The following is a 25,982-nucleotide window of genomic DNA, read 5'->3' as shown; positions in this document are numbered from 1 at the left end:
CTGCTCACCTGTGACAGCATGGTCACAACCCAGAACACCTCCTCCCAGCACCTGTGGCAGAGTCACGTCCAGACTCTGTGGTCACCAGGCTCAGCTCCCACGGACTTCGCTTCCTGCACTTGCTCGAATTTAGTGAGTGACGGAGAGTGCAGGGACTTGTCCCTTATTGTCCCACCTCTGCCTCTGAACATGCTTCCTCCCTGCTCTCTTTCCAGCTCTGCCCCTCCTTCGAATCCTAGCTTGAATGGCACCTTTTTTGTGAAGTCCTCAGTCAGCTGATGGCCCTGGGGCCGTAGCTGTGAGCACTGCCTCCCTTACATCGTAAGTTCTCACCTACTTACGTGAGCTGGGAAGTATGTATTTTAGGGCAAGGACAGTTCACATGTTGCCCTATATGGAATAGGGAGTAGGCAGAGGAACAGAAAGTGTTTGTTGAGTGAATGAATAAGTGATAATTGAGGGAATTTTACCTTCATGCTTTCTCTGTAACTATAAGTTATATCTTATGCTTACCAGAGTTTCTGGTTTCCAGTGAGCAAGTTCAGCATTCAACAAGCAATCTGGGCCTCTTTCTGTATCAGTAAACGCCGGTCATTTTTCATGACTGCCTAGTATTCCATTGTGCAGAGAGCTGTGATTATTTAACCGATCCCCGTCCATGGGTTTTATTGTCATTTCCATTTTCTTACAAATAATGCTGCAATGAAGAAATAAATGTCCTTGTTCATATGAAATTGGGCCTACAACATCTTTTCCACCTTAAGCATACATAAGTACTCATGGGTGGTTTCTTCTCTCACCCATCCAGCTTTGTGGGTGGGTTTCCAAATCTTCAGTATGTCTGAAATTTCCATCCGTCTTTCTGTCACAGTGCAAAATGCGCAGCTCCCTTTCCTTCAGACCAGCTCCGTGTGCTTGGCTCTTGGCCTTGGACTTACGGATTATGTGTACTTCCTGTTTGTTATGAACCTACTGTGTGTTAGGCTCTGTGCTAGGAAGTGAGGCCTGAAGATGAATGAGACAGGTCGTCCTGGACATCAAAGAGTTCACAGCATCGCGAGGAAGATGCACAATAGACATAGAAATAAAAACCAAAACAAACAACCAGAAGCCATCAGCTGGAGGAGCGTGCCACGAAGATAAATCCGGTGCGGATGAAATCAGAGCCGCCCTCTCTGGGGAGGGAGGAGATATATGAGCAGGAACCAAGGATGAAGAGTCAGTTTTGTGAAGGTCTGGGCAAGCGCATTCCAGGCAGAGGGAACAGCATGAGAAAAGTACAGAGGCATGGAAGCAAGACTTCCTCCTTCCTGGAACCTTTTCTCATCCCCCCACTGTCCCCTCACACAGACACACGGGTACCAGCCTTTTATCACCCGGTGTTGGCTGTCTCCTAGGCCCTTCTCTCTGCACCTCATTTATTATTGTTACAAGTGCTCAGTAGTGAGATGATTCCCCAGAACTCCTCTTACTCAGTCCCGGAGGCTCTCTGATCTGCGATGCTTCCTCAGCAGTCTCTGGTGTTTCTGAAATATCCAAAAAAAAAAAAAATTAAAATTGGTTCAGCAGTGCCCAGCACAGTACCTGGCACGTCAGAGGCCTGTCATCCACATTTTACAGATGAAGAAACTGAGACGCAGGGAAGTTAACAGGTTCCGCAGGCAGAGCTGGGATTAAACCCAGTTCTGTTTGACTTAAAAATCTGCCTTCTTTTTGGAGCCCCAGGCTAACTGCTCTCGTGTGAGAGCTAAGGACACTGCAGGGGGATCCCTAGTGCCCGCTCTGTCCCAAGCTTGGTCCGGTCGGTGGTAGGTGACCTTGGCCCTTGGCCCACTGCCTTCAGAGGAGTGGGAAGGAACCAGGGGAGGCCCTTGTGTTTTCATTTAAAATTACAAATATAATACATGCTTGTGGAAAATTAAAAAAAAAAAAAAGAAACAAGAGAGAAAAAAGCAACTGAAAATACCTCCTTCTCCTACTCCCCGGGGGAACCACTATTCACAGTTGGGAATTTTCACAGTGCATATCCAAACACACACACAGTTACTGTTTTTATACAAATAGGGTCGTGCCCTTGACTTTCTCCCAACTGATTCCAAGTCAGCAGCTACAGACCTTCCTCATTCCATCATATTCCACAGAATAGATGTATCTCAGTCCACTCCCTCGACCCGATTGTAGACGTTTGCCTCGCCTCTCATTCTCTGTGCGAACGTCTGTGGGCACGCATTGAGCACACGAGTACAGGCATTTCCGCAGGAAGGGTGCCCAGAAGTCTAATTGCTGAATGAAAAGGCACATGATTTCCACACACGGACAGGTGCCACCCAATGGCCTTCTGGAAGCCTTTCCCGTTCAACACCCACTGCCCTACGCCCCAGGCGGAGGGTGAGTGGAGACGGCTCTTAAGCCACCAGTGATGCTGAGCTGGGCTGTATACACAGGCTGCCTCCTCTGCTGCTGCCAGGAGCTCTGAACACATGGCCCAAATTGGGATAGAAGATGGATTTTGATAAGAGAGGTTAAATAACAGGTTTTTCCATTTCACCTTACAGGAATGGGATGGGGGTGGGGGTGCTGGGCCTTCAGCCAATAGAGGACCAAGAGTTGTCAGGAGGCTTACAAAGCTTGCTATTTCTGGCATTTTTTTCTCTTTCTCTGCTGATTATGCAGCAGAATTGCACAGAGGCTGTCGTGGGCGCGTTCTCTCACTGTCTGGGCTTCTGTGGAATGAGACTCGGGCTCCTTCTACTTGCAAGACACTGGTGCATTGCAGGTGTGTTTCAGCAGAAGGTAATCAGGGGGTGCCTGCCATCTCCTGGGGTGGAGGTGGTCAGATCGAAGAGATAGACGATGCCTGGGTGGGAACAGGCAGGGACCTGGACTGGTGCTTGTCACATTGTAGAAAGAAGATGTTTTAGAAGGTCCAGGAGGCCTGCAGTTGGCCCTGGACAGTAGGGCATTGGTGGCCAGAGCATCATAGGTGCCTGGGGTGCTCAGAAAGCATTTGGTGGTTCAGTCATTCATTCACTCACTCGTTCAGCATACCTTGCAGTGGGCCTGGCCAAGGGTGGGTAGGGATTCCAGCCCACTCCGAAGCAATGATGGGGATAGCATGTGAGTAGGAGCCCAGAAAATACCTGGGGTGAGGCGTGGGAAGGGCCCTTCAAGGAAGGCGGGGTGAGGAGTAGCTGGGGACGTCACCAGGAATGAAGTTCGAACTGCCTCTTCCATTGGATTTTGGAATTTGTGGAATCAATAAAAGTTCCTCCCCAAATTTGGTGAGTGCCACCTTTTTCTTTTGTCCACTAAGGATATTGAAAAATAACCAGTCGAGGTCACCTGTTGTCATTTTTGTGGGAGAAAGGACAGCAAAAAACGAGGAAGGACATCATCACAGATTTGAGGACAAACACATCTACACATAATAGGTGACAGATTTTGAGTGCAGGAACCTAACATGAATGCCATTTTCCAGCTGTCCCCGGCTAGAGATTGTCTTTGTGATGGGAGTTGTCTGAGTTGGGGGCGGGGCTTGTCGCAGTTGACAGGGCTGCACCCAGCGCAGCAGGAGCCTGACCTCTTCTGGTGCTGATTTCCCACAGCCCTTGTTGAAAATCTGCGTCATGCACGTGTGTCCCAGAAATGGAAATGACCCAGTCAGGCCTGGAATACCCCGGGAAAACCAAGAGAGACCAAGAAATGGGCTGCTGTGCCCCCTGGGTGATCTCCACTTTCTCCACACGGGGTCTAAGAGCAAAGACCACAGGCCTCCAGGTCTGCTGTGAGGCTGTGGAACCAGCCAGTCATTGAGGAAATAGCTGTTGAGTGCCCACTGTGTACCAGGGTCTGGGTTAGGTTTCAAATCCCAGCTGGGCCCCAAGTACAATTAATGACATAGCACAAGCTTCTTGAGCTTTGCAAGACTTACTCTCCTCATCCATAAAATGGAAACATCGATACCTACTTCCCTCTGTTAGGATGATTGTGTGTGTATATGCTTGTATGTGCACACATACACACAGCCTAACACTTTGCCTACTAAGTAGGACCTCCATAAATGTGAATGAATGAATGAATGAATGAATGTATGACCCAGAACATCCAGCTGTGAGGATTTCGTGGGTCACACTGTGTGTGTCTGTGTGTGTGTGTGTGTGTGTGTGTGTGTGTGTGTGTGTCCTGGGGAGCTTTTCTCTTGTGTTTATAGCCAGAGACCCTGTGTTCTGCTTTTCTTCTTAGGGAGCACGACTGTAAGGCAACAGACAGTATGCTTCCCGGCCCTGGCTGATAGGACTTTCTCTGGTGACTTTCATGGGCTCTTGACTGGGAGAGGGATTAACAGGGACTTACCGGCTGTCTTGAAACAGAACTGACTCTTATTTTGGACACTTTCTGAGTAGCGTACTGAATGCTAGTCACCAGCATTGCATTGCTGGGGTCTCGGGAGAACAGCCAGTCACAGAACCAGTGCTTGCTGAGAGCCCTGGGCTGGCCGGGGAGGATGGCCTTGCAAGGGAGGTGATTTTGGAAGGGAGGGTGTGGCTGGAGTATCCCCCCTCACCCCCCAAGCATGGTGAACAGAAGCCGAACCCATGTTTAAGACTTGGCTGTGAGCCCTGGCCCTGTCCTTGCTTGCTGTGGGACCTTGCAGGTCGCCTTACCTCTCTGAGCCGGGTTTCCTTGCCTACAGAATGGCGGACTGTTGGGTGGATTAAATGGGATAAGATCTAGGAAGCACATTGCTGGTGCTTGGTAAATAACGATGTGCTCCCCTCCTGGTGAGGGGACCAGGGGAGCCTGTGAGAAGGGCCCAGGTGTCTGCCGGCACAAGGTCTTGCACACAGGGGGCACCCACTGAATATTTATGGAAAGAATGAAGGTGCCCAGGGAGTGGGAGGCCGGGGTTATATGTGTGTGAACTGCTATGTAACTGCTCTGTGATCTTGGGCAAGTTCTTCGCCTTGTTTTGGTCTCTGATTCTCTCAGAAAAGTAATTCAGGCTGTCCCCACCAACCCCGACTATCTACTCCATGCTGGAAACCAGGGCTGTGGTGGCACCTGCCGGGGATGGTGAGCGTCATGTTTGAAATTCATTTCCTTCCTCGGTTAGTGGCATCCGTGAGGACTGCACTCCCTGCTGCCTCGTGCATTCACAAACCCTACTAGTCAGTAATTAATGAAATTGGGAGCCCCAGGAGGCAGCTCTGCTGGCAGCCTCATGGCCTCAGCAGGACCCCAGGGAGGTCTGGGAGTCCCCATCTCTCTCTGTTCAGTCTGGCAATTGTTCCCGTGTGTGGACAATCGCAAACGAAGCCCTGGCATATCATGGACCGGGAGTGGCTTCCAGCTTCTGCCAGACCCTGGAGGCCATTTCCCAGGGAGGGCATGGGGTCTCCTCCCGCTGTGTGTTGGGCTGAGCCTGGGAGTGGGATCAGGTGGGCCTGGATCGGCGGGCTTCGCTCTCTTGATTTCTGGCTCTGAGGCTTTAGGCGATGTACTCACTCACCTTCTCCGGGCTTACCTCCTGTGCAGAACAGAGGAGCCACAGGAGCAGCAGCCCCTCCAGGGTGGGGAGTCGTATGGAAAGGCAGCTTTGATTTGCGCGAACTCACCCAAGAAGGTTCATGTGAAGGAGACAGTGGCTTTAAGAGGTCCTTGTCTTCACTCACACCCCTCCCCCGGACACGCCCTCCACCATCATGCCCATTGGTGAGCACCAGGACTGTCCACTCCTTGGCTTAAGGCATCCTTGACTCCCCTCTCTGTCCCACTCCCTGCAGGTGCCTCACTCCCTGCTGGCTCCACCTTCAGGGCACAACCATTTTCTCCGCCCTTCACCTGGGTCACTATGGGAGCCTCCCCCAGGCCTCCATGACTCCACCTTCCCCCGTGGAATCTGCTCGCCCCACAGCAGCCAGTGGCGTCTTTGTGAACCCCGCCCCAGCTTATAGCCTTGAATTGGATGTCCCATGTGGCCTGCGGGATCTGCTTGGATACCCTCTATATGCCCACCTGGGGCACAGGTCTCATTTCAGTGTCTGAAGTCAGCAAGCTGCTTCCTCCCTGCCAGGCAGAACCACTGCCCTGCTGCTTCCGAAAGGCCCCTTCCCACTGATCACGCTGTCATGCTTCTCGATTTTGTATATGCAGCCCCCTGGTCTAGAAGCAGGGTTTCCGCCACCCCTCAAACTCCTGCTTATTCTTGTAGACAGAGCGTGGCATCGCTGCTTCCCCGAAGCCTTCTCTGATTGCCCCCCGTCCCACCTCCAACAGTCTGGGCCAGGGACCCCTTCCTGTGCCCACCCCGTCAAGTCCTCCCCAGCAGTACTGAGATGCCCTCAAGGGGAACACCCGCGATGATGCATCTTTATCCTCCTGCCTCTGGAAGCCTGGGTAGCACAGAATAGTTGCTTGGGAACATTAATTTGGGCAGAAAGTGCAGAGATCCTTGCAAATTAAGTGCCTTCAGACCTAGACAGACTGGATTATAATCCTCAGCCTGTGGTCTGATTTGGCTGTGTGATCTCGGACCAGCCACCTAACCCTTCTGAGCTTGGAGGGCCGTGAGGAGTGACAAGATGACACCGACAGCCAGCGCCTTCTGCTTTCCCACTTGCCGGACAGTAAATGTCCCCGAAGACACTTAGGACATTTGCTCTGAGCAGAGCAAACCCAAAGAGGGGCCAAGCCCAGTGGCCCCCAGTACTGTCCACAGCAGAGCCCGGCATAGAACCCCCAACAGGAGCAAAAATAGCAGCCTTGGGGCAACCAGAGATGCAGAAGCCACAGGAAGAAGCCGCAGGCCGAGCGGATGTCAGCTGCTCGGAGGCCCCGCTGAGGTTCCTGCGATGTGTGTGCCGAGCTTTGCAGCCTCACCCCTGCCCTCGCTGGCTCCTCTGACCACAGCATCAGATAAGGCCTCGGAAAAAGTGCTGGCTTCCTTTCTCTGGGGAGGGGTAATCGAGTGCCATCTGTGGGGTACGCTCCGTCCCCTGTTGCCTCCCTGCCTTCTCCTCCCCTCGCTCCTGGCTTGTTCTGCCCACCCTGCTGCTCCCCACTGGCACGCTCCCACCCTAGGGCCTGTGCATGGGCCGCTTCTCCCCCACATACCTCCCTGGCCCACTCTCTCACCTCCTCCTAGTCTTTGCTCAACTGTCACTTTCTTAATGAGGACTGCCTTGACCACCTGTTTAACTTGCAGATCCTCCATCCCAGCACTTGGGCTCATCTCACCTGCTTCCTGTAGTTCTTAGAACCTTCTACCTTGCGGTGCAAGTGACTTCTTGACCATGCTCTTTGTTTGCTTTCTGTCTCCAATGCAAGAAGGACGCTCCAGGGATCTCTAGTCAGTGCTGTATCCAGGGGCCTGGAACAGTGCCTGGCACCAAGCAAATGCTCAATAAATCTTCCTTTAGGATACGGAGGCATGAGTGAAGGGGGAAGAGCCAGCCCAGCAGAAGGGGGTCAGGCTGGGTTTGTGTGGATGCTTATTTCATGTGCATGTACACACACAGGCACATGTACACACTCACATACATGCCCTCAGCCACCTTCGGAGCCTCTGGGTGTTCAGGACAGGGCTGGCCTGGGACTGGTGGTCATCGAGTGTTTGTCGGAAGGAAGGGGAGACTGACAGCAATGCCAGTGTACAGGAGACCTGTGCTCCAGGCCCTGCGCCTTGGCACGTCCAGGCATGGTTCAGTTGGCAGGAGAGTAGCGCTCCTGTGGGCAGTGGGGAGGGCTGGGGCTGGAGACATCAGCTGGGCACCAAGGGGAAATGTGGGCCTTCCTCCTGACAGCAGGGCCTCCAAGGGTCTTGAGCAGGGGAGTGACTTATGGATGACAGGATGGACTTCTCCTGGTTTGTGATTAGGTGCAAAAACCCAGGCCTTGTTCTTCCACCCTCTAAGCATCAACTCTATGCCAAGAACCTCTTGGCAGTGCTTTCACAAGGTTTCTTTTTTTTTTTTTAATTGATTTCAGAGAGGAAGGGAGAGGGAGAGAGAGAGAGAAACATCAATGATGAGAAAATCATTGATTGGCTGCCTCCTGCACACCCCCTACTGGGGATCCAGCCCACAACCCAGGCATGTGCCCTTGACCAGAATTAAACCCAGGATCCTCCAGTCTGCAAGCTGATGCTCTATCCACTGAGCCAAACCGGCTAGGGCCACAAGGTTTCTTATGAGCCCATTACATAGATGAGAAAACTGAGACTCACAGAATGAAGTCTCACAGAATCCATCCTTCGTGTGGCAGCCTGAGTCATCTTCTGCTTGTTTGTCGCCTGCCTCCTCCAGTGGACTCTGAGACCTGTGGGGGCTGGGGCCGTGTCTGTGGAGGATGCAGGGAGCTCTGGGCCTGTGAGGATGGCCAGATGCTCCTGGACGTGTATGAGGAGACAAGTGCCCGAAGAGGAGCAGACTGATTCCTGTTACACCTGCTCTTGGTTTAGTCCTAGTGCAGCCCAGAGTCTCCATAATGTGAAAACTCTGCCTGACATTTTAGCAGCCCGAGGGTCCACGTGTACATGTGGAAAGAGATCAGATCTGGGTTTGAATCCCAGCTCAGCCACCTAATAGACAAAAGACCTTGGGCAGTTTCCTTTACCTTTCTTAGCCTCAGTTTCCTCATCTGTAAAATGGGGATATAGAAGGACGGTCTCCCAACATGTGTGCCCAGTGCTTGATTCAGCTCTAAACACCCTCATCTGAAATCCAAAGTCTGGGGTCTGACTAATGGTCTGTGGATCTGTGTGCTGCCACTGAGGACCCTCGTGGGGCACAGGGCAGAGCCAAAAACCTCATTTCCTCTGTTTCTCGGCAACCAGTGTCTTCTTAGTCACCTGGGGTTAAGTTGGGTTTTGTTGGCTCAGGAGCAGAGGTTAAAGCTTGGGCAGAATGAGCCCAGGTGTGCAAGCATTTCTGGTTTGATTTAAAAGGCAAATTTTTTTTTTATGAATCATCAGAAAAAGAAATCAGAAGGAAGTGTGTGACCAAGGAGAGGAAATTAGGGTTTGCAAGCTGCATGAGTCACCCCTCTTCTGACTCCTGGGGATCCCTTGCTCTTGGCACTTTTCATTCATCTCAGACTCTGGGTTCTGCATTTTGGAAAACACACTGGGGACTGTCGTGGTTTTAATCTGGCTCCCTTTCTACCACCGATGTAGATTTCTCTTTCTGAATCACTGACACACTGTTTTAATTCTCATTGCTTTATCGGATGTTTCTTCCCTGCCCAGGCTCTCCACGGGGTCCTGCTTCCTGGTCCCAGCCCGGATCGTCACAGCAACTTCTGCCTGGTTTCCTAGACAGGCTCCAGTCTCACCCTCCCCAACCCATCCTTCGTCCCGGAGCCAGAGGCCAGCTTCTAAAATGCAGCTCCCCGTGTGGCTCTGAGTGCTCCCAGGATAAGGTCCTGTTTGCCTTTGCATCTCAGCTCTCACTGCCTTCCTCTCCAATGAATGAGCCCCCCTCTCCAGCTCTCTGCCTTGGCAGATGCTGTTCCCACTGCCCTCTCCCTTCCATTTGGTGCTTTCTGCCCTCACCTGGCTAATTCTGTTCAGCCAGCAGGTAGATTTGCTCGGAAGCCACCCACCTTCTCTGAGCGGCTATGGGCTCCCATGTACTCTGGTCCCCAATATACTTATTTCAGTCCTGTTCCCCTCACTACTCCACAGCTTCAGGAGGACAAAGACGGTGTCCCTTCCATCACTGCTACCCTCCCCAGCACTCAGAGCAAAAGGCTGTTTTAAGCAGGACAGAGTGGGCAGTCCTGCTTGATGGGCTTTGTGGTGTGGGGGTGCCTCCTGAGGCAGTGGGCAGGGGTCTTGGGTCCATGTCTACCCTGCTCTCTGCCTGGGGTGGGGGATGGGGGATGGAATAGAGGGGGTGGCCACCATATTGCTTCCTAGTACTCTAGGAACTGTTTTCCCTGATGGCGGAGGTGGGAAGCATCCGTTTCACTATAATATCTGTGTTTTATGTACGGTCCCCCCTTTGTCATCGAACCAAGTGTATATTTTGTTCTGTGTGTGTGTTTCTGGGTAGATTGCCTCCTGTGTGGCTTTCCTGCGTATGTCGTGTCTTTGTGTCCTTCGGCATCTTGCTGTCTCTTTAATTTGACGGAGCCATTTCTGCATCGTATATATTAACTGTCTCATAGTTGGTGCTATTTTCTTAGTCTGATGTCCTTTCCCGTTTGGCTTTATTATGCTTCCTTCTCCAGAAGATATTAATGCGTGTGTATTTGAATCTGTCAATCTCCCTTCCTCCGTGATTGCTTCGAGGGCTGAGGAAGTTATCCCGCCGCCGCACATCTGATAAACATTCTGTTCTGTTTTCTGATATTTCCCTAAAACATGACTTTTTATATTTAACTCTTTAATCTGTTTCGAGGCCATTTCGGTGGACGGCTTGCAGCGGGTATCTGGTTCAGTGTTCCTGAATGGGAACAGGCTAACCCTGTTAGCCCCATTCTGTTTATTAAATAATTGGTCTTTGTCTCTTTGTTTTCCAAAGGAGAGACAAAATAGGGTGGTGGTGTGAGTGGTGAGCTCGCACAGTTAAGATTGTGGCGTTGCCCCTCTCTGGCTGAGATCCTTGGGCACGTTGCTTCAATTAGGCTCTTCTTCCCTATTAAACGGATCATAATGCCTCCCTCATAGGCTTGTTGCGAAGACAGTCAAATACGGGATGTGAAGCTCGGCACATGGAAATGGGCACATAGTAAGCGCCCTCCTGAACCGTAGTGTGTTCCCGTACAGGGTGTCTGATTCTGCCCTCTTTCTTCTGTCCCATTGATTTAAAGTTCTCCGTCAACGTCACTGCCACACGGCTTTAACGATTTAATTGTTGCTTCACAGAACATTTTATACTCTCTGGCCAAACTAGGCACCCAGCATGACTCTTCTTTGAGAAACATTGCTTCAGACGCTCACCTTTTTCTTTTCTTTTCAGTGAATGTTGATTCCCCATCCACTCTGCACAGTAGCCCCACTTCAGTGATTTATAGGCAGCCCTCCCCCCAGCATACACCCCACTTTTATCATCCTCCCAGCTGCCTAGCCTTTGCTCACTCTGGTCCCTCTGCCTGAGAGGGGGACACCAACTGCTCTCACCTGGCCTATCTCCACCTGGTGCCCTGCACCCCCGGCGTCATCAGTGCTAATGCCTCTGCTCCCCGTGGACCCCAAGCTTCCCTGGAGATCTGTTCTGTGCCCCTGGTCCCTTCAGAGACTGGCAGGTGGCTGGGTACATCGTAGGTGGTCAGTCGGGGCTTGGCGTAGGGAGGGATGCTCCCCACATCCTTGAGCTAAATCTGGCTTCTTCTGGACACACGGCTTGGGGACCCGGTAAGGTGGTGGCTATAACTCTTGGCTTACTGTTGCCAGTAACTGTGGGCCATCTACCAGCCCGGGCCTCAGTTTCCCCAATGGGATCATGAGAAGGTCTCTGAGTCCCTATGGTTTATCTTACACTTGGTGGCTTGGTAGTAAAGATGAAGTAGAGGAACTCATTGGCATCTAATGTGCCTTGGAGCAAGGTTTTCTCTGTTTTCTGGAGAGAAAAGGTCGGTTAGTACAGAGCCCTCCCCCCACCTACCCCACTGCCCTCCTGGCTCCTGTGGTGCAGGGTTGCTAAGGAGAGCCCAGACCTGGGGCAGGGAAGTTCGACAGTCAAGAGCAGAGGGCAGCTGAGGTGAACGGAGGGCCCTGCCTTTCTAGGGCACCTCGTTGTGCCCACGCACTGCCAGGCGGTATGGACACCAGTTCTGTTCCCTTCTTACGGGAGAGGAGTCTGAGCATCAGAGAGGTGGGACCCCCGCCACCCCACACCGCGGCTGTAAGTGCGGAGTCGGGCGTGAACCCGGGTCCACGGGCTTCCAGAACCGGGCTGCCCCCGTGTTCTCTAGGCTCCCAGGTCCAAGGCAGATTTTAACACAGCACTTAAATACACAGCCGCAGTGTTTACAAATATCATTTCCTGTGTTATCTGGTCCTGGCAGAAGGAAGTGAACGTGGTACTTTGTCTGTGTTAGGTTTTGGGGTTAGATGCAAAAGTGCCAAGTTCAGATGACCTAGAAAACCTTTCTAGGTCAAATTACACTTTCAAAAGGTTTTTTTTTTCCCTTCTTTTTTTAACCGCCCCACGATTGAACGCTGTCGTTGACATATTTCCCTTCCAACAATACAAGCCCTTTGTGGCATGATTGCGGCTTGTTTTGTAGCGCTGGGGAGAAAATATCTTCCAGATCATCTGCCGCTCATTGTCCCAGCCACACTTGCCCCCCGCCCCCAACCCCGTGCCACAGTCCCACCCGACTTACGCTCCTGTGGCTGTTAGTTCATTGTCTTTGGCGAGGATCTGTTTTGGGACTTATTCCCAACTGCTCAGATGATAGATAATTGTCAGGCACAAATACTGGCAGCGCCGGGTGACCTGAGGCTTTGGGCCGCTGACCGCTGACCACAGCTCAGCCTCTGGGGAGGAGGCTGCAAGTGGACAGCTCTGTGTCTTTGTGAGGCGGCAGGGCAAGACCGCAGGAGAGGCACAGCCTCATCGTTAGAGCCTGGGCTCTGAATCCTGACTCCGTCCAGTTCCAGTTCCTGGGTTTGAATCCTGACTCCATCCACTTACTGGCTGTGTGACCTTGTTCCAGTTCCTGGGTTTGAATCCTGACTCCATCCACTTACTGGCTGTGTGACCTTGGGCAAGCCCCTTAACCTTGTGTGTCCTCAGTTTTCCCATCTCTATAATGGGAGCCTTAGGAGTGACCTTACCCCATAGGGTTGTTGTGAGGATTACATGAGCTAATTTTTGTAAATCAACTAAAAGAGCGCCTGGCTTTTGATAAGCACTATGTAAATGTCGTCCAAATGAGAATAGATGATCATCGCTGTAGGGGATGCTGAGATCTCTACCCAGATCTCTGCCTGACTGAGATGCTCATTTTGCCAGCCGTTGATAATGTTGGCTGTGGCTGGCTCACAGCTAAGCTCTCTCTGGGTATTGCCTTTGGTAGAAGGAGGGGGCCTTGCGCAAGGTCATCAGTCACCCTCCGCCAGGGTGGCCTGGATCCAATGACTGCCCACTTGGGAATGCAATGGCTTGGCTTCCTGCCTCAGTTTGGGACATCTCTGCAGAGCCGTCCCAGCTCCAGACTCAGTGAAGGCTGAGGCTTCTAATGTGAGCTTCTCACAGTTCAGCTCGTCCCTCTGCCCTGTCCTCCTCACTGTCCTGCAGGCTCCCCAGTGAACTTCCTGCCTCATCTCAGCATGTTTCCCGGGACCCTGCCCTACAACCACAGGTGACCATAGATGCTGAATGGATCTTTTTTTAAAAATATATTTTTATTGATTTCAGAGAGGAAGGGAGAGGAAGAGAGAGATGGAAACATCAATGATGAAAGAGATTCATTGATCGACTGCCTCCCGCACGCCCCCTGTTGGGATCAAGCCCACAACCCAGGCATGTGCCCTTGACTGGAATCAAACCCGGGACCCTTCATTCCGCAGACCAACGCTCCATCCACTGAGCCAAACCAGCTAGGGCTGAATGGATCTTGATATCCATGTAAAAGACACATTCCTTTCACTTGCTTGTACTTCCAGAAGCTCTTTGGGGAGTAGCCTTTTGGTTCTGCACGGTCCCTGTGCCCCATCTTTGGTTTGTGCCATTTGCACATGATAGACGTGCCCTGGCTAGCTCGCTGTGCTCTGGAGGGGCCTGGCTGGTCTGAAGGCAGGTTGTGGAGCTCTCACTGTTCAGATGGGAAGAGGAAGGTCTAGCTCTGGAAAACCCACAAAAGTCTAAACTTACCGAACTGCCCAGGGGCCGAGAGCCTTGCCCATTCAACCCGTTCACACACAAATGAAGAAACTGAGGCCAGAGAGAGGAAGGCCTTGTTCAAGGCCACACAGCGAACGAGTGCCCCTCTCCAACTTTGGGGGGATGGTCCTTTGGGGAAATAGTGGGATGGGGTGGTCTCAGAAGTGGACGTAGGGCAGCTGGTTACAGTGTTTTGGTCCAGCCAATGCTTTCGTAGATGGTCCCCAGCAGAGGGGCAGCCCTGTGGCCTGGGATGGGTGTCAGCAGTGGTTTCCTGGCAGGGGGCAGCATGGGAGGGAGTGGAACTGCAAGGAAAAGAAAGAGAAGGGAGGTGCAGGTGGAGTACAGAGCTGTGGCGGCCTGGACGTGTGGGGGCTTGTGATCCATGCAGCGATCCCAAGACATCTCAGAGAGGCAGAGCAGGGGCGGGTGGAAGAGGCACGGAGGCCAGCCTGGATGGTCAGGTTGTCAGGGGGCAGGCTCCCAAGCGCATTGAGTGCTACAATAAAGAATTGGGACTTTTCCTCAGGCGGGGAGTTGGGGCTTGAAGGAGAGGGACCTGGGCAGAGCCAGAAGGGGCCTTCTCTGTCGTGATCCCCACTGGCCCCTCATTGCCTGATCAAGTCTATGCTCAGTGAATAGTTGTGGAATGAATGAATGACTGAATGACTGAATGGGGATGGAAGATTGTTCTGAGGAAAGATGGCTTCAGCTGCAGGGGAGGAGTGGGCAGGTGGGAGCAGGGAAAAGCCCTAAGGCTTTGAAGAAGCCAGCTCCAGTGGGAATGGGTTTATGGGTCAGAGCTGGGAGTGCGGGTCCCTATCCTCTCTCCTCCCCACTCCAGAGAGGCCCATTGGCACCAGCTTAGGCGAGACTCGACACACTGCAATGTGTGACACACATTGGCATCTCCTGCAGCAGAAGCCGGGTGGCGCAGGGTCATTAAAGTCATGAACCAAATCTGAAGGGGTCCTGGCCCTGCCCTTGGATGGCCTCATCCACCACGCCCTGACCCACTTTGCAGGCCCAGCTCCTGCCAGCGCAGGCAGCCCCGTTGGAACCGTTCCCCCTCAGAGCGACCAAATGAAAATGTTTGTTGAAAACAACATGTGCATAATTAAAGCTTAATGAGCACTTGTCTGTTTGGAATGTGCAATTAGATTTATAATCGGGGATGGGAGTGAGCTCCAAATGGCTTTAAATGGAACTGAGAGAGAGGATAATTTTTGCCATAAATCTGCGGTAATGCGGACAGTAGGTAGAGACACAGGCATGCCAGGCGGCCATGCTATGCCCACTGGGCAGTCCTGCCATCCGGCCGTCTTGGCGGCTGCAGCTGGATAATGGCCTTTGCGGTGTGTCTGCTCTGGGTCAGGGCTGGAGCTCTGGTCTGCAGTCTGTGAACTCTGTGATCGGGGCTGACTGTGGGGAGATGAGAGGTTGGTGCCAAGTCCAGCTGCTCTGGTCCCGGGGGCACTTGGCCAGGTGAGGAAGCCGGCGTCATCACCATGTCACCCCTGCGCTGGGTTGTGGCTCCCTATTTTGTTCTCTGCTGTGTCCCAGCGCTTAGAACTCAATGAGCATTTGTTGAATGAGTGAATGCCTTGTACCAGACTCTTGCCTGAAACAAGTCCCTCTCCCTCTGTGGGCCTCAGTTTCCCCATGTCGATCAGGTGATTTGGATTCAGCTATTGCTGATGTGGACACTTCTCTCTCCAAGGTTCTGGGTGTGGAGCAGAAGGTGGCTGGGACGGCATCTAGATCAGCTCCGTCTAGTAGAAATATACTGCAAATGGCATATGGACCTTATAATGCTCTAGTAGCCACATTAAAAAAAGGACAAAGAAATAGGTGAAATTCATTTTAATAATATATTTAAGTTAACCCCATATATCCAAAAGCTTATCATTTCAGCATATATTCAATAGAAATATATCGATGCGGTATTTTGCATTCTTTTTAACACTTTTGGTGTAATAAGTCTTTGAGACCGATGTATATATTACACTTACACACATCTCAGTTTGGACTGGCCACGTTCTGAGTGCTCAGCAGCCACATGTGTCTGGTGGCCACCATCCCGGACAGCGCAGGTCTAGAAGGAGCATGATGTGGTTGGAACCAGGTGGGAGGGCTCTGCTTTCTCCTCCGTAATCTGGGGACAGTGACTCCCACATCCTGGAGGAGCCTCCTGGTAGCCCTCAGCCACCGGAGCTGTAGTGATCAGTGGCGTTGACACTCTCAGTGTTTTTTCTTGACTAAAGCAAGTGGCACCATTCACGGAGGCCATTCTCAGCAATGGGGAGGGGTCCTGCAGTGGCCACATGCTGGGCTTGCTCAGGAGGCATGCTCCCAGCGCCTCCGGCAGGCTGTCCCCCTCACAGGTACACAGAGCCCCCGGCCCAGAGTGGTGAGGTCACCAGCTTGCAAAATGGTGGGAGTGAGAAGCCAGTGTGGGCTATGGAGGGGCCAGCAGCCTGGGCTGCAGACTCAGCTTGGGCATGTCCTGGCTGTGTGGCCTTGGGCAGATGCCTAACTTCTCTGGGCCTCAGTCATCACATTGGATTATATTTCTCAACAGGCAGAATAAGAAAGTGTGTTATGTCTGACAAAGCAGGACCACCAATAAAGAGAAAACTTTTTTTGGGGGGGGAAAGAAATTGATATTTGATTTTTCAGGAAGAAAGCGTGAAGTCATCATCATGGGGAAAATCAGGCCTCAGTTGGACTCTCATATGAAGATTTTAATTTATGAATTTTATTTCAAATTATATATGGCGACTAGAGGCATCAGAAGTCTATTCCATGCTTAGAACCTTAAAAGTTTGCATGAAGCCCACACAGTTTCTTCATCTACTGAAGAGAGGCAGTTATAGCACCCTGATAGGGTTGTTGTGAGGATTAAATAATAACATAAGTAATAGCTAATAATTATTAAGTGCTTCTCTGTACCAGGCAATGTTCTAAGCACTTTCTGTATGTTAATGTATTTAGGCTAAAGGGTAGTTATACCCATTTTCTAGATGAGGAAACTGAGACACAGTAGCTTAGCTAAAAGTCTCACAGCTTGAAAAGCCAGGGATTTAAACCCAGGCAGCCTGGCAGCATAGCCCATGTTTGTAACCGCTGTGCTATCATCCTTCCCCAGGTGCTAGTGGCTTGGAGTTAAGCACACAGGGCCTGGTCCGGGTTTGAGCCTGGGGCTCTATCCCTGTCCCATTCCATCTGTGCAGCGCCTCTCTGCCCCCCTCCCCCAACATCTTCTGGTCTTGATGTGTATCTCGGTGAGATTTCCACCTAAAACCGCACTCTCGGCCGGGCCCAGCGTGCAGCTGCACATTCGCTGCCTCTGTCTTTTGAACCGTGTTTTATCTGTGCAGAATGAGTGTTCTCATGGCCCCTTGTGGGGGCTGGAGGGAGCAGTGTATGCGGCTTTGATTGTTTCCTCTGTAGCTCTTCGTGAGGCTCATCTCTCCGTGTCTGTGACTGGCTGGGCTAAGGCTGTGCATCCTTGGTCTTTGATCTGTGTGTCTGTGCAGAGGGGAGGGGCAGCAACTTCTACAGAACAACTGTTGCTTTCATATTTGGGGTCAAGGCCAGGTTCATAACAGACTGTGTGACTTCGGGCAAGTTCCCCAACCACCCTGAGCATCACCTTGCTCGTCTCTACAATGGGCTGGTCATGCAACCTTGGGATCTGGGAGGGCTCCAATGAGACAGCCAGTCACAGCTCTGGCATGAGGTCTGGTATACAGTAGGTGCTCACATCATCCTTGGATATCATGTTCCCTGCTCTTCACCTGGCCAACTCCTGGGTGTCCTCCAAGCTTCATCATGGAGCTTCCAAGCCACCTTTGTTGGATGCCTCTCCTGAAAGGCCCTCCTCCCTGCTTCCACTCCCCTGCGATAACCTCATCCTGCCATCGTCACGTTTGTCAGAGATGTCAGAGATTTGCCATCACTCGATATCTGAAACAAGATGCTGAATTCATTGCTGCTTTGCAAAGCTAGTCCCTCCAAATCAAGCAAGAGATGATCTTTGCAGCATTTGGGGAAGCAAAGGGTCCTGGGATGGGAGACTTTCAGAAGCAGGAGGTCTGAGACTGGCTGACCCCCAGGTGTGGACACGTAGCTATCGAAGTAAGACTGTTAGTGATCACTGACCAATGGGAATGGGCTTCACACAGGTTTTGTAGTTACTCGTTCTAGTATGGGGACTAGAATGGCCTGTCTTCCGTTCTCAGACTTGAAGAGTTCACTCTCCCAAGCTGCTTCCAAGGACTGGAGGCTGCTCACGGGCAGGGGCTGTGTCATCACCCTGACAGTATGCCTGGGGCCAGTCCAGTGTTGGCACATAGTAAGCAGTCGCTAGATATAGTCAGCAAACAATGGCAGTCGTCCCCTCTGTAACCTCACACTTCCTTTCCTTTTATTGCTTTTCAGTGCCTGAGACAAACTTTATTTATTGTAAATCCCCAGGGAGCATGTGACTAAGTGCATTGTAGGTACTTAGTACCTGATACAACAAGGGAACCAACTGATTTCATATTGTTCAGGTCTTAGACCAGGACCCAGGGTGGGAATGAATGAGGGGAAGACATGGGAGGGACGGGGTCAAGGTGAAAGAGTTGACCTTGAACAGGAGGTAGACACTCTACCTTTTCAGTCTAAAGGAAAAGAGGTCAGGGTGGGTGTGATATAATGTGGGGAAGGGCAGAGAGTTGGGGGAGGGGGTATTGGATGGGCTTGTGACACAGGAGACATGGTCCTCTGCTAGACTGAGGGAATGCGGCTGATGAGGGGATGAGAGTTTAGCACATAATAACAATAATAGGTAACATTTATTAAGCACCTGTCAAAAGTAATTACCATTATTAAGCATTATGTTATAGATATTAACTCATATCTAATATCTGATAACAGATATAAAAAGCTTTATGAGGCAGGAATTAATAACTGCCATCAGTACCATGTTACAGGCAAGGAAACTAAGGCAAAGAGATGGTCACACACAGCTAATAAGTCGTGGAACCAATCAATACTCTGATTCGGCAGTCAGTGGTGCTGCCCAGTATATCACACTAGACCGGGGGGTTGAATTAAGTCCAAAACTGACTTGGGATGGAAGCTTTAAGGTTGGGCCCAAGAATATGGGTTTATAGAAGCAGGCAAGACTGTTAAGGTTGGAGTGCATTGTCAGAAAAGAAAAAAAACAGACCTAAAAAGAGTTGGATTTCAGTGGGTTGAGGAAGAGAGAGGGAGTAGAGTGCTCCAGGCTGATGATGGGACAACGTAAAGGCGGGGGTGCTGGAGGTTCCCGCGACACTGGGGATGCTGTAGGAGCTGAGACTCAGGGCCAGTTGTCATGGAGCTCCCTGGATGCCAGGGTTCATGATGTGGAGCACTGAAGGGTTTTGATCTGAGCAGCGGAGTGATTGCCAAAAGATCCCTAGTGATAGCCAGGGTGGAAGATGGATTGGGTGTTGTGGGGCAGGGGGTGGGGAAAAGCTGAGAAGAAATCTTTTGCAGGTGATTGGATCAGGAGGGTGTAGGATGGAAGGGGTCTAGAGTCACCCTGTGGCACTGTGTGGAAGGTGACCCCTTCTCTTGTGATGGGGGAACACTGGAGAATGAGCAGGTCTACACATATGTCATAAGTTCAGTGTTGGGTGTGTTGAATTTAGGATGCTCATGGACCAAATGGGGTAGATGTCCAGGGGGAAACTGTATCTTAGAATCTGGAATGAACTTAGCTAAAGATGAACATTTGAGTCAGTGACATGTCATAGCCCAGAGAAGCCATGACATTGTCCAGGGAAAGCATGAATAGAGTGAGGAGGAAATATCAGACCTACTTAACTACCCACGATTCATCCCACCCACCCATTCAACCCATTTCATTCACCCAGGCATCCCAGACATCTACCCAGGCAGCCCCCACACACATCCAACCATCTCTTTGTTTATCTCACCCACCATCTCAGTCTTCTTCCCATCCACTTATTTCTTCATATTCACCCAGCCATTCCATCTCATCCACTACCCACCCGTTAATCCCTGTAATCCCAACTATCCACACATCCCAACCACCCTTCTGCCTATCCATCCATTATTCCACTTACCCATCTCATCTTCTGATTCCATCTACCCAGCGTGGTCTCATCTCTTTATCCACCTAGTGGCATCTCTCCCATTCATTCCCCAAACCATTCATCTTTCCCTCCCACCCATCTGTCCATTCATCCATCCAACCACCCATATACCTACTGACCATGCATTCACTCATTTTATCAATTCCTATTATTTCCTGCCTTGTGGCAGCCACCAGCCACATGTGACTTTTGAGTACTGTGGCTACTAGAAAATTTAAAACTGCATATGTGGCTTGAGTTGTATTTCTATTTACAGTGCTGATTTATACCATCCACCATCCATCCATCTATTTATCCATCCATCCTCCCTTCCTTCCATCTATTCATCCACCCACTTGCCATATTTGCTCATCCCACAGATGTTTAATTTATACCTATTATGAATAAGTGGCTCTATAGGCCATAAGAATGAGGAGACTGAGGCTTCAAGCAGTTAAGGAGCTTGCCCGACGTGGCTGAGGTAGAGCCAGCATCATTTGACTAAGATCGGGGCTTCTCACCTTTCACCTTGGCTGCCTATTTGCTTGGTTTCCTTAAAGATTCAAAAAAAAAAGGATCTAGATTGGGTGGGGGCTGTTGGAATAGGGGCCCAGGAGCCCCTCTGGCCAAGGGGAGTACACAGCGTGGGGAGAGAAAGCCCCCTCAGAAGCCTCTGTGAACTGGGTCCCCGGTGGCTGTCATGAAAGGGTTATCCCACACATTCGATGTTTGCAGAAATGTGGGTTCTTTCAGATTCCAAAACTCATTTCCATGACAAAACTCTTGGGAAGAGAAGATGAAGGCCTGGCTTTTGCAGAACAATCTTCCAGCTGTAATGAGGACGGAGGATGGCGATGGGAAAAGGAATTATAATTAGAATATGAAATGGGGAAAATTAATCTATTCCAGTCAGTGCTAAGAGGATGTGCTGGCGCTTCATGGAAATTCTTAGGCTGATCTTTCCCTCTACATTTTTCTTTTCACGTTGTAAAGCATACAGAGGGCTGTGTGGTGTGAAAAGAGGTTTTTGACTGAGGGACTGATGAGTTGTGAGCTCTGCACAGAATGTAAGTCCATGTGCATCTTTGCTTTGTATGTCTCTACCTGCTCAAGCCGTACATGTTTGGGTGCACATCCATGTGAGTTATCTTTACACGGCTGCACATGGTGTATTTACACACACCTGGGCCTCCCCTCTTTCCCATGTGTGCATGCTGTGTATTGTGTACTCAGGCCTGTAAATGGTCTCTGATATGTGCACACTCATGCTCATGCTGTGGACACACCTGTTTGTGTTGGTTTGTGTAACCCAGGGATGTGGTACATGTGTGACTAAGCGCTGTGTTGAACGCTGTGTTCTGTGTGACATGGGCCCCCGCTGGTTTGTGGTGCATATGCGGTCACCATGCTTGGGCACACTGTATACGTTGTATACCTTTGTGGTCACACACACACTGAGCACTCACTGTGTGGTGGGTGTGGATGTGGTGTTGCCATCATGCCTGTGCACACAGAGAAGGAGGTGGCCCTGCTGTGAGCAGAGGCTGGCTTAGTGACATCTCCTTGTGACCTGTAAGTTCTTTCTTTCAGAAAGGACCCTTCAGGGGGAAGGCTGAGGGGTAAGCCAGGCCTTAGTGCCCTGGAGGCTAAACCCTGGGAAGGCTGGGAGCCCTTGGGGCCCCCCCTCTCCTTTCTTCCCCCCTTCCACCCTAGGCAGAGGTGGACAGAGAAAGGATGTCCCCCCATCTCAGGGCTCTGCTCATGGCTGCTCAGTAGCCAGGTCCCGAGCCCAGTGTGCTCCCAGCACCCATGCCAGGCACCGGGGTAACCAAATGGAGGCTGACCCAGGCCCTGCCTTGAGAACTGCCACCAACTCCTCAGGTGCCCCTTAAAAGCAGGAAGCAGGCTTGACTCCCACATGTGGAGGAGACACATGAATGAATAAGCCCACTGGAGGCAGACTCTGGTGATGTCAGGGGACCCACTGCCCGACCGCCTTCCTACCCCAGCACACACATCAAAAGCCAGGGTCTCTCTTGCTCACATCCCCAGTGCCATTCCCCTCTGCTCACTGCAGATAAGTCCTCCCTCCCAAACCACGAACACATCCTCCTCACACACCTAGCGGGTGCCGGGCCGAGTGATCATCGGTTATGCAGTGCGGGTGCAGCAAAGCCTGGTCCCTGCTGCCAAGCAGCTCCCAGCCCGGAGAGCAAGCCGAGGAGGCAGACAGACCCTCGGAAGTCCAGCCTCTCCCCACCTGCGCCATCGGGCAACCGCTTATCGTCTCAGCCCGTTTCCTCGGTTTTCAACAGGGAAGATGGCGCCTGCTGCTTTCGGTTGTTGCAGGTTTGAATGAGACCTTTGACGGAGAGTATTTTCGGTGGTGGGTACACTCGGATTTGCTGAGTGCCTGCTGTGTGCATCGAGGGAGAAAGCACACAGGGCCCCTCCTTTCAGGGTGGCCCCGTCCCGGCCAGCATTTAACAGATGGGCCACAACACAGGCCTTTGGGGTCATCGTTCCCTCTTCTCCTTCGATACATATGCCCATGTTTTTAACCCATACAGCACTGTTTGATTCCTATTGCTTTATCAGATGTTTCAAGTACCTGGTTAAACTTCATCTCCCTCCATTTCCATTCTTTCTTTTAGAACATACTTATAAATTATATGTGGTTTTTAAAAAATTTCACTTTTATCAAAGTAATAGATAGCCCAGGTGACACCCAGGAGCTTTTGTTGAAAGCTCCCTGCCCTGCCCATTTCACAGTCCCATTCCCGATACCAGCCTGTGGCGGGTGCTGGGACTTGGAGATGACGAGAACACTGTGCCAGCCTCGATGTTGCTCCCACACGGGCAGAAGACAGACGTGCAGACAGTCTATGTTGTAAGTCAGAGGAGGTGACAGCATGGCAGACCTCCTGGAGGAGGTGATCTCTGAGCAGGGCCTTGAAGCATGAGCTCTATGTCCAGTGTGTAGACGGAGCTATGCATTTGGAGTCACTGCCCGGATCCTAGGCATGACATGGCCTTTTCTTTAGCTAATTCAGCAGCCACAGAAGGATCTCTGCCTGTCCCTGTGCTGGGAAGGCATTTGGGTGTAACCACCAATTCCACTGCCTTTGATGGGAAGACTGCCCTGGTAAAGATAATGTGTTTCATCCATCCATCTATCCATCCATCCATCCATCCATCCATCCACCCACCCACCAACCCATCCATAAGCATTTATTATCTCCTGTGTGCCAGGCACTATTTTAGGTGTCTGGGAGCCTCCATTTTAGTATGTGTGTGAGGGTCCAGCTATAAGCAGTGAACTTGGTAAATTATGGAGATGCTAGAAGATAAAGGGGGCTATGGAGCAAAGAACAGGGAGGAGCAGGGCGGCAAGGGGATCTGGGGCTGCTGGTGGTGGTGGTGGAGGCTGGCCTCCGAGCCGGCTGTTAGGAAAGCCGCTCTGACTGAAGTGGGTCTGGATGGACTGACATCTTGTGCCTGATGGTGGGAGTGTGGACTTTCACAGCCTCCACGAGAGCTGCTTGGCAATGTCTATCAGAGTTACAAATGCAGACACAGCTGGACCCTGCGATGACACAGACAAAGCCTACCGTAAACTCACACCCCTGCGAGCGATGGATGCACAAAACTATTCATAGAAACAACTCAATTGCCCTGTGCCCAACCAGTTCCATGTATATGTTACATCCATCCGTGGGGTACTAAGTACCAGAAGACAGAATTCTGTGCTGATATAAAAAACTTCCCAGCCTAGCCAGCGTGGCTCTGTGATTGAGCGTCGACCTATGAACCAGGAGGTTGCTGGTTTGATTCCTAGTCAGGGCACATGCCTGGGTTGCGGGCTTGATCCCCAGTGGGGGGCATGTAGGAGGTAGCCAATCAATGAGTCTCTCTGATCATTGTTTCTATCTCTCTATCCTCCCCCTTCCTCTCTCTCTAAAAAAATCAATAAAAACATATTCCAAAAATAAAAATAAGGCTTCCCAGATGTGTTGCTAGGAGAAACATAAGGTGCAAAACAGTGTGTATAATATGCTGTTATGTGTGTGAAAGAAACGACTATGAAATGTATACATGCGGGCCATCTCCGGAAGGATATAAAGGAAGCTGGTAGATGCAGCGACTGCCCCTGGAGAGAGGCAATGGATGGCTGGGAGGTGGGGTAGGAAGAGATTTTTCACTCTGTTGCCTTTTGTACTTTGGGAATTTTGAACCATGTGCCTATCACCTAAGGAATAAAATGAAATTTCCAATGAAAATGGCCAGCTGCTGTTGGTGCCCCACCCAGACACTTCACTAGCTAGCACAGCCATCCTCCACCTGTCGTGAGCTCTGGCTGCAAATGGCTCACAGCTGGCATAGTTCTCTGGCGAGCTGTCCTTGGCCACACAGGGGCCACCCTACTCAGAAGGCTATGCCTCCACCTGTCTGCTAGGGGCAGCCCACAGCCAGTGGAGCTACAAAAGGCCAGCCCCTCGCTTCATGCTGGGACTAACTGGATGGTGCAATTCATGCGCAGAGCTCCCATAGGATCAGGCTGCAGCAAGTCTCCAGCGGAGACCACATCCTTTGCTTAGCTCCTTGCACTGCCCTGTCCTACCTCCCTCCTTCCCTGTACGGTTATTCCTAAAGGGTACTTCTCCCAAACCACATGCATTTGAATTTTTGACTCAGGCTCTGCTTCTAGGGAACATGGTCCAAGTCACCTGTCTTAAGGGAAGGGAACTACCTGGAATTGAACCAAGTGCTCTGCTGGTGTCAGTGCAACATCCCATGAAGAGGGGACTCTCATTATCCCCGTTCAATGAGTGAGGAACCTCAGAAGTTCCGTCACCAGCTCAAGGTGACACATCAGGGAAAAGGGCAGCCAGTGGCCCCAGAGCCCACGCTTCTCCCACTGCACCTGCTCCCTCTGCACAGAACTCTTCCTGAATCCAGACTTGGCAGCTGCTCAGAACATAGGACTGTAGTTCCTCTACATGGTTCCTACCACGGTCCTCACTTCCTGCAGCCAGCGGTGGCCTAAGGGGCAAATGTGAGGGGGCAGAGCAACTTAAGACCTTGAGGGCACATCTGGGGCAGGCTGTCATGACACCAAAGCTCTGGAGACTCAGCCTCCCTCCATCATGTGGAATTCCAACTCTCGCTGGTAGCCTGCGGTCATTTTGGCCAAGAGAGAGATTTACATACTTCCAGAGATGGGGAGCTCAGTATCAGGCAAGGCAGGCTGCCACCTCTGTGGACAAGGTATAAAGGGCAGAAAGGTTCTCTTCATTCATCCTACGTGTGATGAATGATGCTCACCCTCAGGGAGCTGGGGTTGCTGCTCCACCCTGGAGGGATCCCTGCTGACAGGGAAGCCTGGGCTCGGTCTTTGCTCCTTTCCCCTCCGAGCATCCAGTCCCCTGGCCTCCTCTGGCTTCTCCTGGGCCTTCCCGAGAACATTCTATTCAGAGCTTCTTCTCTCTCTGTGTTCCAGTTCGATGGTGACAGTGCCTACGTGGGGATGAGTGACGGAAACCCAGAGCTTCTATCAACCAGCCAGGTGGGTGCGCCGTCCTTTCTGAGTTGGGTGGCGGGTGTCTAGCCTTGGGCTGGCTGGAGCCAAGCTGCTCTGGGGTGGGAGGGGCACAGAGTGGGGGCACAGCCCACCACTGTCCTCTTTCAGAATAATCAAGAATATCAGTTGAATCCCCTTAAAAGGGATGATAAACCAGGACTATAGTGTTTTCTGTAAATCACCTATCATTATTAAAAATAGGATAAAACTCAAAATGTGTTGTCCATCTTCCCCATGCACAGAGGGGAAAGTTTTAGCAGCACTGAATAGAGATGTCACATGTTCCCTGGTGCTGCCGGTCCCTTGCCACCACACAGCACCCATGGGGCCATACGTTGGCGCGGAGGTGTACACCTCATGCAAAGGCACGTGGGTTTCTCCTGCTGGAATCTGACTTTCCACTGAGAGCCTGGTCTCTGAAGATTAAGGTGTTTTTCA

The 25,982-nt window shown here is 51.3% G+C and overlaps 1 protein-coding gene across 1 annotated transcript in view; it reads left to right on the top strand.

Moving 5' to 3' along the window:
• TOX2 (TOX high mobility group box family member 2) overlaps positions 1 to 25,982 on the top strand; it is a gene marked incomplete at its 3' end in the record, with an annotated part of 110,961 nt that overhangs the window by 20,482 nt on the left and 64,497 nt on the right. The window contains 1 exon segment of the mRNA XM_014458135.2: positions 25,464 to 25,529. Within this exon segment, the coding sequence (XP_014313621.1) occupies positions 25,464 to 25,529 (66 nt within the window).

This window comes from Myotis lucifugus, unplaced genomic scaffold (genome assembly GCF_000147115.1).
Source record: "Myotis lucifugus unplaced genomic scaffold, Myoluc2.0 scaffold_90, whole genome shotgun sequence".
NCBI lineage: Eukaryota > Metazoa > Chordata > Mammalia > Chiroptera > Vespertilionidae > Myotis > Myotis lucifugus.
Note: the sequence above shows the minus strand (reverse complement) of the source record. Positions and strands in the feature narration are given on the sequence as shown.